General features: G+C 41.6%; 1 protein-coding gene across 2 annotated transcripts in view; it reads left to right on the top strand.

The window, feature by feature from the left end:
* Positions 1-12,859, top strand: part of prss12 (serine protease 12) — a 31,266-nt gene that overhangs the window by 4,662 nt on the left and 13,745 nt on the right. For both annotated transcript variants that reach the window (XM_053619677.1, XM_053619678.1), the window contains exons 2-8: positions 1,566-1,704; positions 4,526-4,704; positions 5,328-5,478; positions 6,575-6,753; positions 6,828-6,969; positions 7,426-7,622; positions 11,833-11,974. In XM_053619677.1, the coding sequence (XP_053475652.1) occupies positions 1,566-1,704; positions 4,526-4,704; positions 5,328-5,478; positions 6,575-6,753; positions 6,828-6,969; positions 7,426-7,622; positions 11,833-11,974 (1,129 nt within the window). The remainder of the gene's footprint in view (positions 1-1,565; positions 1,705-4,525; positions 4,705-5,327; positions 5,479-6,574; positions 6,754-6,827; positions 6,970-7,425; positions 7,623-11,832; positions 11,975-12,859) is intronic.

Consider the following 12,859-nt stretch of genomic DNA (forward strand, 5'->3'; position numbering starts at 1 on the left):
GGTCTTATTTTGGAAATATCAATTTAAAATCCTTTAAAAATATATATATATATATATATATATTTTAATGAAGACGAGACACGCAAATAATGTCGGAATATAACGTTTTAAAATTGCAAGCGAGGGTAAAAGTAGCGCGAATAAATGCTCCAACATGTCTTTGCGGTCTCAGAAAAACTCACACTAGACGCGTGAACCTGTTTCGTCCTCGTGCGTTGTGTAATTTTAGTTTATGTTCAGATGGAGATGGAGTTTATGAGCCTTTTCAAAGATATATGGTTACTGACACTCCCTGAGGCGAACACACAGCCATCAAACACTGACAATATAAATAGCCGGTTGAATAACAGAAAAGGAAAAAAACGGAAAATCGGAATACGATTATTCCCGTAACCGGGTTCTTTATGCTAGTGTCCAGTTTTCCGCTGTATTTATAGTGAAGTGTACAGTAGGGAGTGCTTTTTTGGGATATGTGAGTCCATGTGTGTAAGAGAGAAAGAGTTTGTGATTTATGTTCAACAGATTTATATTCTCTGGTTCACACTGGCTGTACCATGTCTGTCTCTGTTTCTCTCTCTCTCTTTGTCTTTCACGCACACTCGCACACCCAGCGCGAGAGAGAGCAGGATATAAGTTTAGCGTCGAAGTCTTTCAAACGGATTCGAAAAGAAAATAGCGACAGTATAGCTGCAAGCAGCGATTAAGGGGTCCAAGCACTTTGCAATCGTGCCCTAATTTTGTTTCGTTTCTTTTGCGAGAGTCATTTTCATAAAGAAGTATGCGAAAGCAGGTTTGTCACTCAAATATCAACAACATATAGATATTGCTTCACCCCCTGTTGCACATAGTGCTCCTAGTTACCAGCAGATGAACGTTCTTGTGTATCATCAGATTGTAACTTATCCGCTATTTCAAAATGAAATATTTGCTACTAAAAATAGTGCAACTTTCGGCCGACTCAAATATCATGATTAGACATATTGTAGGAGGAGTAGGGGGAAAAGTATTTTCCGTAAAAATTTAGGTCGACGGGTGATCAGGAACGCTCTTCAAGGTCAAAGACATTTCAACATGGCCGACCTCGATTCAGTCGTAATTGTCAGACCTGGCAGGAACTACGGAACCATAGGAAATCAGGTTGATGATTTCGTGGCGAACCGTTCCAGAGTGATAGACAGTGCGGGAATGATTCTATGGTCTGTCATAGACATCAAAGGCATGGCGGTGCTTTGTGCCCTTAACTAGTCCAAGCATTATAATAAAGCAGGGTTTTCCTAATGTTTTAAAATGCAGATCTGTCGTACATCATTTAGTAACGTGCGTCTCATATTTATTAGAATCGCAGATTATTTATCAGGATACTTTGCAACATTAATGTTTGAAATTTGTGAAAGAGAACATTTTTTTCAAATTTATTTTCGATTTCCAAACTTTTTATTTATTTAATAAAGAAATCAACAGTTCGTTTTTTTTTTTTTTTCTTGCATTTTTGCTGTTTGGCACAATGGAAGTGTGGGTTACGTTTGTACTTGTGTGTGTGCGTGTGTGTGTGTGTGTGTGTGTAGGCTCTGTGCGCCTGCAGGGTGGCAGGTCTAAGCTGGATGGGACAGTAGAGGTGTACATGAATGGTGCGTGGGGGACGATCTGTAGCAACGACTGGGACGACAGAGATGCTCATGTGGTGTGTCAACAGCTTGGGCAAGGGTACGTATACACACACACACACACACACACACTCACTCTCTCTATACACACTTTTTCATCTGTTCTGTTCCCCAGTCTGTTCTTTTGTTCTCTGTTGTTGTTGTGTGTGAGAGATTTTGCGTTGAAAATGGCAGGTTGTGTGTTACTGTCGCCGTCACAGGACTGGGTTATGCTTCATCTTGATCCCAGGTTTTATATCATATAAACAGAACGGACAGACTTTCAAGGAGAGGTGTGACTTACAGTTCTCCACGGGGTCTGAGAGACTCAGGATTTCCCCTTCGTTTGAATCAGATTCATTTGAAGGCACTAGTAACTCGTTTCTCGAGTCGTCTTCTCATCGGATACGTTATTACTCTTCCTCATCATTCACGTGATTGTACTCTGAGAAATATACTCTCATACACATACTCTCATCAACGTACTCTCATAAACATACTCTCATCAGCATACTCGGATATTAAATGATGCGATGATAATTAGGGAAAGGAAAACCCTCTAGAAAACCTTTAGACATTCTCCAAGAGGGGAAAAAAAAAACGCAGAATGAAAAAACGAAGTATCCAATTGCGTCTGTCTGTTCTCCGAATCTCATTTCAGAATCTATTGTTAAAAAGGTTTTAAAACGTATTCGCTATATTTCCGAAGGACGTTTTCTCCACTCCAGCTGCAACAACAATCTTAGGAACGTCAGCCTAGGAACGTCATGCTCTCTTGAAAGGTCAGAGGTCACTTTCACACGTCTGCAGCACAAGATTAGCGAGACATCCCTCAGTGCACGCACACACACACACACACACACAATCAATCAATCCTGTGACCTCAGCAAATCATTTGTCCTTTGTAAATAATGAATGGTGCTTTTCCTGTCAGATTGATTAGGTTGATTAATAATCCATGTGAACTCACACTCTCTCGTCATTGTCGCCGCTTAACCTGATTGAAACGTGTGAAATAACCATGTGGATGTTCTTCGTAAGCATCTTAATCGTCATGTGTCGTTCAGCAGCGTGTATTACAATGCTAATCCCCGTGTTCAGTGATGTCTCATTGACTGAACCATCTGTTTTGATTTAAAACATTTATAGCAATACAAACGCTAATGTATGCTAATAGATACATGCGCACACACTTGAGGATCCTCCTGGCAGGTGTATGGGCAGGTCGGGGTGTAAATAAGAGCTGGAGGAAACATGAAAGGGACTAAAATCGAGTAGCTTACGAAGAATAGTCATGTTTAACCATTACGGGTCTGGGCTTTTTATAGTACGAATGAAGTCTGCTTTCAAAATCGAAGATCGAATAAATATAAAAAAACGCCGGTTTTTCATTCAAACAAAATCCGAAAATAAATAAGTTTTTTTTAACTTCTAAACTTCGAAGCTACGAGCGGATTGACAACTTCTCGTTGAGCGACAGATGTCTGTGACAAAAACTTTTTTTTTTAAAAATCACAAAGTATTTTAGCTTACAAAGTAAACCAGAAAAAACGTCGGTACACTCGAGGACTTAAAGAGACTCAATCGTGAATAATCGTAATTGAATGCTGGCATCACGTCAACGCGAACCGTTTTTTATTTACTAAAGAAGGACAACCGTGTTTTTTTTTTAACTCGATTATATTTATGCGCAATGTTGTGGAAGATCCGAGAAACACGTTCGTTCCCGTGATCTCTTATGTTATAGTAGTGAAAGGAAATTCTCTTAAATCATGTACACTCTTATATCACGAACTGCAATCGAATACCTATGATGAACGGATACGTTTAATTGAATAAGCTGCCATCTTTATTATAGTAGACTTATTTTGTAGTATGACCCTGGGTGCTGTGTGTTTTGTCGAAATCTGTCTGGCCCCTGCACCAGTAGAAGCCGTCCACGCACTGCTGTTATCAATGTGTATGAATACTCTTGGTTTGCGTGAATGAACTCGGACGTCTATTCGAGCATGCATGTGTTAGCGTGTGTTCATTTAGGCTCCCCCAGATCGATCTGAAACGCTCTGAGGAGACCCACACTTTCTAAGCACAGAACTAAACGTTAATAGAAGTCATCGTAGAACAGGCTGGAAGGCATGACGGAAGATCCGAAAGGCATGATCTGAGATTCCTGAGATACATGGAAATCTAACAGTTACAGTAGCTATACAGTAGCCACTCGTAGCCATTGTTGACTCACTGACATCGCTTTTTCTCGCTCGTGAAGTTAATGAGACGAAAACGGAACAAAAACGCAGCTTGTCCCGTTCCCGAGAAACCAAAAGAAGAGTGTAAAATCATCTGTCCTGAAGACTTTTCTAAGTTGGGCATCTTATAGATACACAATCGTCAAGTTCCACACTTTATGCAAAGTGCAGACTCCTTCTGAAAATGCGAAAATGTCGCATAAAGGGCTCCTCACAGGAAAACATCCCCATGTAAACAATTACACGTTTCTTAAGAAATACAAAAAAAGTTTATGTAAAGAATTTGCCATACAAGTCGTTGCGTTTTTTTTGTTTGTTTGTTTGTTTTTTCGGCGGTAAACTACTCGAATTAGCGAAATTGCAATTGCATGAACGAGACATTTTAACCGTACTCGCGTCCGATGACGTCACGTCGCCTGACGCTTCTCGGCCCGAACCTGCGGAAAATCTGCGGTCATTTTTAAAAATCGCAAGTTCCTCCGAATATCGCGGAGTTTCCTTCATTTTGCGTTCGCAAAATCCTGTCTAATTGATACGATAATAAATATGATTTTTTTACATCAGATTCACAGTCACTGTCAGACACAGAGACATTAACTCAAGGTTTAAACTCTTAAACCCTCCCTTTCTCTCCAGGTATAAAGCCCGGGCGCGTGCGAGCTCCCTCTCTAGGCTGCCTCTGGCTGTAGTGCACTGGAGGACGATAGGGTGCAGCGGGGATGAAGCCGACTTGCTGCAGTGCCCTCGATCGGTTTGGAACGGAGGAGAGTGTGCTAACCGACAGGCCGCTGCTGTCACCTGCACTCCAGTGGAGGGTACACGTACACACACACACTCACACACACACATGGCTTTATAACTTTGTGAGGACCTTAATCATTAATGCAGCTAATTACTTTAACCTCAATCACCAAAACAGATAACTTTTATTCTTGAAAATAAATAAATAAATAAATAATAGAATCTTGTGGGGACCAGCCAAGTGTGTCAGGGGAAAAATGTCAAGTATTTCTGTCTTTAATTTATTTATTCATTTTCATATGGTTCATTTACATGTGATTCATTTACATGTGATTCATTTACGTATGATTCATTTACATGTGATTCATTTTCATGAGATTCATATTCATGAGATTCATATTCAAGTGATACATTTTCATGTGATTCATTTACGTATGATTCATTTACATGTGATTCTTTTTCATGAGATTCGTTTTCATGTGATTCATATTCAAGTGATACATTTTCATGTGATTCATATTCAAGTGATACATTTTCATGTGATTCATTTACGATTCAAATGATTCAAAGTGATTCAAAATGTCAGATATTTCTATCCTTGTAGGGACGTCTGGTCCACCAGAGGTATAAAAAAACACCTACTCTGCAATAATATATAAAATATATTGTGTGTGTGTGTGTGTGTGTGTGTGTGTAGCTGCGTCGTTCGTACCAGTGCGTCTTTCTGGAGGAGCGACTGTATACGAAGGCCGAGTGGAGGTGTATCACGCGGGGCAGTGGGGCACAGTGTGTGATGACCAGTGGGATAATAACGATGCTGAGGTGGTGTGCAGACAGCTGGGCCTGGGGTAACACACACACACACACACACACACACACACACACACGTGCACACAGTTAATTAGGCCAGACACGGTTTTGTTCGAACAAACCTGTGATTTAGTAAGACACTGGGGGCCTGTGGAAAAGTATCTGTGAGAGGGGTGTGTGTGTGTGTGTGTGTGTGTGTGAGCGAACATTTATGGGAAGTTCGTTAATCGCAAGCCCGGTTTGTATTGTAAAAGACAGAGCGTGCGAGAGAGAGAGAGAGAGTAACAGTACAGACAGTATGTGAGATGTACACAGATGTAGACACAGTCGGCGCCGTAATTATTGGCACCCTTCACGAAAATCAGCCAAGACGAATTAATAAAATCTTGCGCTTAAACGTGAAATAAAACCGCACACCTTCCCTCTAACAAAAAATTCTCATGGAAACTTGTGTTTAGTAGGAAAAAAATATATATTTAAAACATACATCCTGAAATGATTTACACTCCCAAAGAATGTTTTTGTAGGGAAAATACATGTATATTATGTTTGTTTAAGCTGAAATGATTACATACATGGTTGGTCATTTTGCCAAAGTGTGCCAATAATTCTGGAGTGCACAATAGATAGATAGAGAGAGAGAGAGAGAGAGAGAGAGAGAGAGAGAGAGCGAGCGAGCATGAGGCAGGGTGGAGGAAGTAAGAGTGGGCGATTTAGAGAGTAGAGATATGAAAGAGAGCGGGCGTGAAAGAAGGAGGACTGGAATGAAATACTGAGGGAAGAAGGAGAGAGAGAGAGAGAGAGAGACAGAGTGTGTGGTCTGTGTGAAAGACAGAGCTTCATTGTTTCAGCTTCGCTCAGCCTAATTGTGACTGATGACACTAACGCGGAGAAGCATTAACACGGGCAGCTACGCCTGTGCGCTTCTACATCCATCGTCTGTAGCACAGATATGTGTGTGTGTATTTACGTGTGTGTGCTCATCTCCATCATGTGGTGTGTATCTCTACGTGGATTTCTCAATGTCTTCTCTGTGTACGTGTGTTTGTGAAACCTTTATGTGTTTTTGTGTGTTTATAGAACTGTGCATGTTTATCCCTGTGTTTATCAGTATGTGTGTGTGTGTGCGTGTAGCGGTACGGCTAAAGCCTGGGTCGGGGCGTATTTCGGCGCCGGTGTAGGCCGTGTGCTGCTGGATGAAGTGAGCTGTACAGGAAATGAGCTCTCTATAGAGCAGTGCCCGAAGACAGCCTGGGGAGAACACAACTGTGATCACACCGAGGATGCCGGGGTGTCCTGTACACCACTTACAGGTATAACCCACACACACGCCCATATAAAGTCACACACACACATACACTCACATGTCTTTGTCTCTGCGTCGCAGACGGTTCGGTGCGCTTGGTGGGCGGAGCTGGAGGGTTTGAGGGAAGGCTGGAGGTTCACTATCAAGGCCGCTGGGGAACAGTGTGTGATGACGGCTGGACGAGCACCAACACACAGGTCGTCTGCAGACAACTGGGCTACAGGTCACACACACACACACACACACACACACCAGATGTTTTACTCAACAGAAAGAATAAAATACAATACAATGTAAAATGAGTCAAAAGTAAGCTGTTTGAGGAGTAAACATGAGCTAGTAAAACATCGTATACGACTGCCACAATAAAACGATAACGTTTAAAAAAAAAAAAAAAAAAAAGCCCTGAGTGTCTACTTTCATAAGAGCCATTAACCACTACTGTGGAGTGTGACGTCACGAATAAACACGAATAAAGTTATGTACATTGAAACGCCGATGTAATCAAACACCTCATTTAATTCACTTAGCCTCGGTAGGTTGTCTTCGACGTTCAGTTAGTTCTTTAAAATTAGGCCTGCTTTGTTTGAAAAATATTTCAGACCTCACAGTATACTATACAGTAACGCCGCGTTGTTACTGTTTACCGTAAACGATACGCGTGACTTCTGACCCGCAGGTCGGGTCAGAGTGTGAACCCGGAGCGTTTCGGCGTGCCTTCTGGGCCGATTTTACTGGACGACGTGAGCTGCACAGGGAAAGAGCCGGCACTCACACACTGCGCCAAGAGAGAGTGGCTTCGACACGACTGCAAACACACAGAGGACGTGGCTGTAGTCTGCAGCACCCAACGCACCGGACATGGAGTACCAACCAGTATGACACACACACACACTCTCTTGCACTTATTCCATGATATAAACCCCAAATGCACAACATTCCTGCTGCGCCATATGGACAACTTCCATAGGAATCGCTTTTTTTTTGTTAGCGTCACCATGGAGATAAATGAGAGTGAGAGAGAGCCAGAGAGAGAGAGAGAGGGAGAGATCATGGATCTTATAATATCTTAAAGATATGATCCAGCGTGATAAGCGCTTCAGTCTGGTCAAATCCGGCTTAGAACATGCACAGTAGCGTACACGTAATAATAATAATAATAATAATAATAATAATAATAATAACCTAGACTATCAATGACGTCGTGATTTCATTACGTTACATTATTATAAAATATTGCGTATATTAAATATACACTGCTACTAGTTAACTATGGTTTAATTACATGACAACATTATTATGTTATATTATTCAACACTGGCTACACAGATCAATATTCATGATATTTTGTTAGCTATGATTTTATTCCACAGATAAATATTAGCTGTAATCTTTTTACTTCATTTCAGTGATATCAAACAATATATATTATTTAACATTTTACTACATGGCTAAACATTCACTAACAGTTCGCTACGTAGCTATAGCTACGATTTTGCTGCATGGTTAATTAGCTATGCTGTGTCTCTGTATAGTTAGTATTAGCATTAGTTATCACACAGATCTTATTACATGGCTAAATGTGAGGTAGGATTTTATTCACATTTAGCTCTGCATGAGCGATTGCCCTTGTGTGTGTTTGATCGTGAGGAGTGTGAGGACGAGTCGAGCTGATGAATCCTTGGCAGCCAAGTGAGACGGTTTTAACAGCTCCAGCTGCCCGTCAACTTCTCAGGCTTTATTCCCATTGCTCTATATAAAGAGCTGATGATTTTACCTGGAACAACACCTCCACACACACACACACACACACACACACACACACAAGCCAATCTGGGGGGAACAAGTGTGGGGGTGTGTGTGGGTCTTTTTTTATTATAATTTTTTTTTAGAATAATGTGTAGCTTAGCGTAACGTTTTTAAAGTGTCTCAAGGTCACGCAGAAAACCTCTAACATCCTCCTCCCCTCTCGTTCGAAGCATAATAATTCTTAATAATTTGCAGAAGCGTCCTGTGATCGATTTTCACGCTTTTCTAATGAGATTCAAATGGAGTCTCTGATGATTAGGTCGTGGTACTAAAATGGGATTTTAGTATACGGGCATACGGGAGACAGGGACGCACTGAAATACAGCCCTCACGGTTATCTAGAAACCATTCGAATCCTTAAATCATCCTATGGGAATGATTAGTGAAGATCCCTGTCAGTTTCCATTAAGAAATTTCCAGAACAAAAGAAAATCCTGGGTTGTTTTTTATTTTTTTTCCCCCTTCAAAACACTGCGTTAGCAGGTGCTGAAACCAGTGCTAACTACACAGTAGTGTGCTAACATGAGCAGCATTGCTGTGTAACATTAGCATGATTGAAAGAACAACATAGCTCATACCTTACTCAAAAAAATGCTAAGCTACCAAAACCAAACAGCAAAAAGAGTCCAGAAGTATAGAAGAAACCATTTGCTATCATTACAGTGTCAGACTGTTGTCTTTAGTGTAAACAGTAACAGTTTGAAATGTTAGCTAGCTATCAAGTATCTTGACAGACAGCTTAACTAGCTAAACAAAACACTGACTAGGCTAACCGTAGCTAGCATTAGAGTACACAGTATTAATCCTAATAGATATGGGTAATATTAGCTGACTGGATCACTTAGTCCACAGTTAGCATAGCACATATTAAAGCTATGGGAGTATAATAGCAGTAACTATAAATATATAGCCTTGGGCTTCACCACATTGTGTACAGCCTTATCGGATGGGCTGGCTCTGTGTATGTGTGTGTGTGTGTGTGTGTGTCTCTGCCGTGCGCACTCTTTCAGTGATCTTTGGCATATTGAGTTTTATTGCTTTGAAAAAAAGGAGATGGGATTTTGAAGCACCATAAGATCCTCTAAACACTCTGATGTACGGTTTCCTGCTGTTTTCCATTTACACACACACACACACACACTTTCTCTGCCTTTTTAGTATGCACCAAAACACCCCTTTTACGCATTTTGCCTCCAGTTTTACACGCTCAGTTCCAGACCCCTTGCTGCTTCGTATTGGTGTTTAGTATGCATCACACTAAAGACCTCCTTTGGTTTTAAACCCCCAGTCCACATCCACACACACACACACACACACACACACACACACACACACACACACACAGAGGCTAATAAATATCTTCTCTTATTGGCAAAATAGTATTTTTCTTTTTTACTGGGTATGAAAAGCAGCTACGATGAACTGAACTCGTTTCGTCTACCTTCAACTCTTACAACCTTATCAACCTGAGCTAGGGGGTGACAAGGTACAGGTGCAGCTAATCAGATAACAAGACAATGGATAACAAGAACAGAATGCATGGGACTGGATAAGTGAAGTGGAAAGCCAAAAGGGACAAAATGAGGCAATATGCCTAAAAAACCCCCCAAAACCACCATTCACTTTGTGTGGAAGATGATAGGAGCGTAATCATTTTCTAAACAGAAATGTAAGCCAAAGCTGGAAAAGACGCGTGGAGTGACGTCATCAGAACGTGAGTACAGCTAAATGGTCTCATTCACCAACAAACATCACAGCGAAAAACTATTTCATGCAGTTGCAATTTTCTGAAGAAAAAAAAAAGCGCAAAAATCTCTGCAAATTAACAAAAACAAAAACAAAAGCCGCAGTAAAATCAAGCATTTTTTGCTGCAACAATCACAAAATCCTGTACGGACGGATTGGAAAACACCAGAACCAGAACCAAAGGTAGAAAATGCAGCACTGTCTCTGACAGTTCCTCGACCTCAGCTACATCACTCGAGTTTAGAATTGTCCGTGACTGGTTTTCCAGTCTCACTCTCACTCGCGTGGGCATTATTTCTGTTTGTCCCTTGCTTGTGATATTTTCTAACAAATTTAGTTCTATTTCTCAAAAGACAAGCTAGCATCCCAATTTAAACCACGGCTGTAAATGCATTCTGGCAAGTTTTCTATTAAAAAACAATCAAATCAATTAAAATAGTGCGCCCCCTAGTGGTATTGTGTGGTAGCGTTCATTTTTAATTCCTTTAGCATTTGTTCCGGAATAACGTATCCGTACTCGATTACGTTCCTAATATGCAGGCGGCGTTGGAAGCCTGGTATTATCGGAATAATTGTTCGCAAATAGCGGCGGATTTTAAAGGGTTAATGAGCTTAAACACCTCACTTTGCGTGTCACTCTATCGTAGATATTTAAGGCTTACAACAATAAACGTTTGCATTTCTTTCCGCTTATGAGAGGCGGGAAAAGGAGCTGAGACCGGATTGGTGCGTGGGAATAACTGAAGCCTGGTGCAGGAGGCCAGTGCATGAGGTTACAGACTTGTCTTTCTGTTCCTTTTCGCAAATCAATCATGAAAACGACTCTGACGTTAGCCGTGTGTGTGTGAGTGTGTGTGTGTGTGTGTGTGTGTGTGTGTGCCGATATAAACCACCGTGTGTAAGTTTATATTCAAAGCCAGATCAGCAGCTAATTGGGAATACGTGCTTCTGCTCAGAAACTCACATCCTGAAAGATGGAGGTCATGTGAAATAAACGTATGTGTGTGTGTGTGTGTGTGTGTGTGTGTGTGTGTGTGTGTGTGCATTAGTGTACGATTTATGATGTAAGGTTAATTCAACAGGACGTTCATTAGACTGCTTCTGAAAAGAGGCCACTGGGGTCAGACACTACATATGGAGTCTATAGCCTGTGGAGTGTGTATGTGTGTGTGTGTGTGTGTGTGTGTGTGTGGGTCATGTATATGAGAAAAGGCAGGCGTTCCATGACTAGAAATCTTAAACCCCTGTTTGACTGCCAGGTGGTTTTCTGCTGTCCCTACTGTGTTACGCAGCTCTCTCTCTCTCTCACTCACTCACACACACACGCACACACGTGTGTATATCATATCCCAGGTACTGTTTATTGGCGTATGTATGATCTGTGTTTTATTATCTGCATATGGTTTTCTGACTCATACTTCTGAGATCCTTTTACCATAATGTCTCTCTGCTTCGTGCAACTTCAGAGTGTCTATTATAGCTCGCAAAATCGCACGTGTGTGTGTGTGTGTGTGTGTGATTATCGTCCCAGGTGTACCGGTTCGACTGGTGGGCGGGGAGAACGAGAGAGAAGGGCGGGTCGAAATCCTAGTGTCCGGCCAATGGGGGACGATCTGCGATGACGGATGGACAGATGAGGACGCAGAGGTGGTGTGTAGAGAGCTGGGCTACAGGTAACTCTATTATTAGGGGAAAAAAAAAATAAAATCATATTACAGGTAAAAAATATCATAGCGACTGTAAACGCAGCAACACACACCTAGGGGAAGCAGGTTATACGTCTATACTCCCTATACTGTGGTTTCACAGACTGCTCGATAGTGGACTCTTCTACCCTAACGTCCATTCTGACAGAGAAGGGTCTCTCAAGACGGTCTCTCCTTCACTCACACACACACACACACACACGTTTTAAAGGTTAACCATATGGAAAGCATAAGAATACAAATGAGAAGCACCATTACATCACTACCCGTATTCTCCGTGTGTGTGTGTGTGTGTGTGTGTGTGTGAGTGAGTGAGTGAGTGAGTATTTTATTGTTTTTCTTCTTTCCATGTGAAACGACGGAGATTAAAGCCAGAGCTTGCGTTATGACTGTGTTTTTATTAAACTCGGATGATTAAAAGGATAAGTCGGATTTACACACACACACACACACACACACACACACACACATACGCACATGTTGTGATCATAAGATTTAATCGAATCCCCATACTCACACACGCTCACACACATCATTTAAAACAATTCTAGCAGAGAGAGGGAACCTGACTGACCTCCTTATGACGGGTGTGTGTGTTAGTGCTCACACACACACACACACACACACACCTCATGAGGGGGTCACTCAGGTCGTAGATAACATAGGTATTAGGAAGGATTAAGACACTGATGCACTTTCGTGATGACCCACAATCCTCTGCTGCAGCGCGAGGCTCGGGCCTGCCATGTTATTGTAAGCAAACTTCCAAACGTGTCTGTGAACGTGAGCTGAAATGATAACGAAAGACATGTGCTACAGCGTGTTACCATGACAGCAATGAGAAAAAGAAGT

Source organism: Ictalurus furcatus, chromosome 29 (genome assembly GCF_023375685.1).
Source record: "Ictalurus furcatus strain D&B chromosome 29, Billie_1.0, whole genome shotgun sequence".
NCBI lineage: Eukaryota > Metazoa > Chordata > Actinopteri > Siluriformes > Ictaluridae > Ictalurus > Ictalurus furcatus.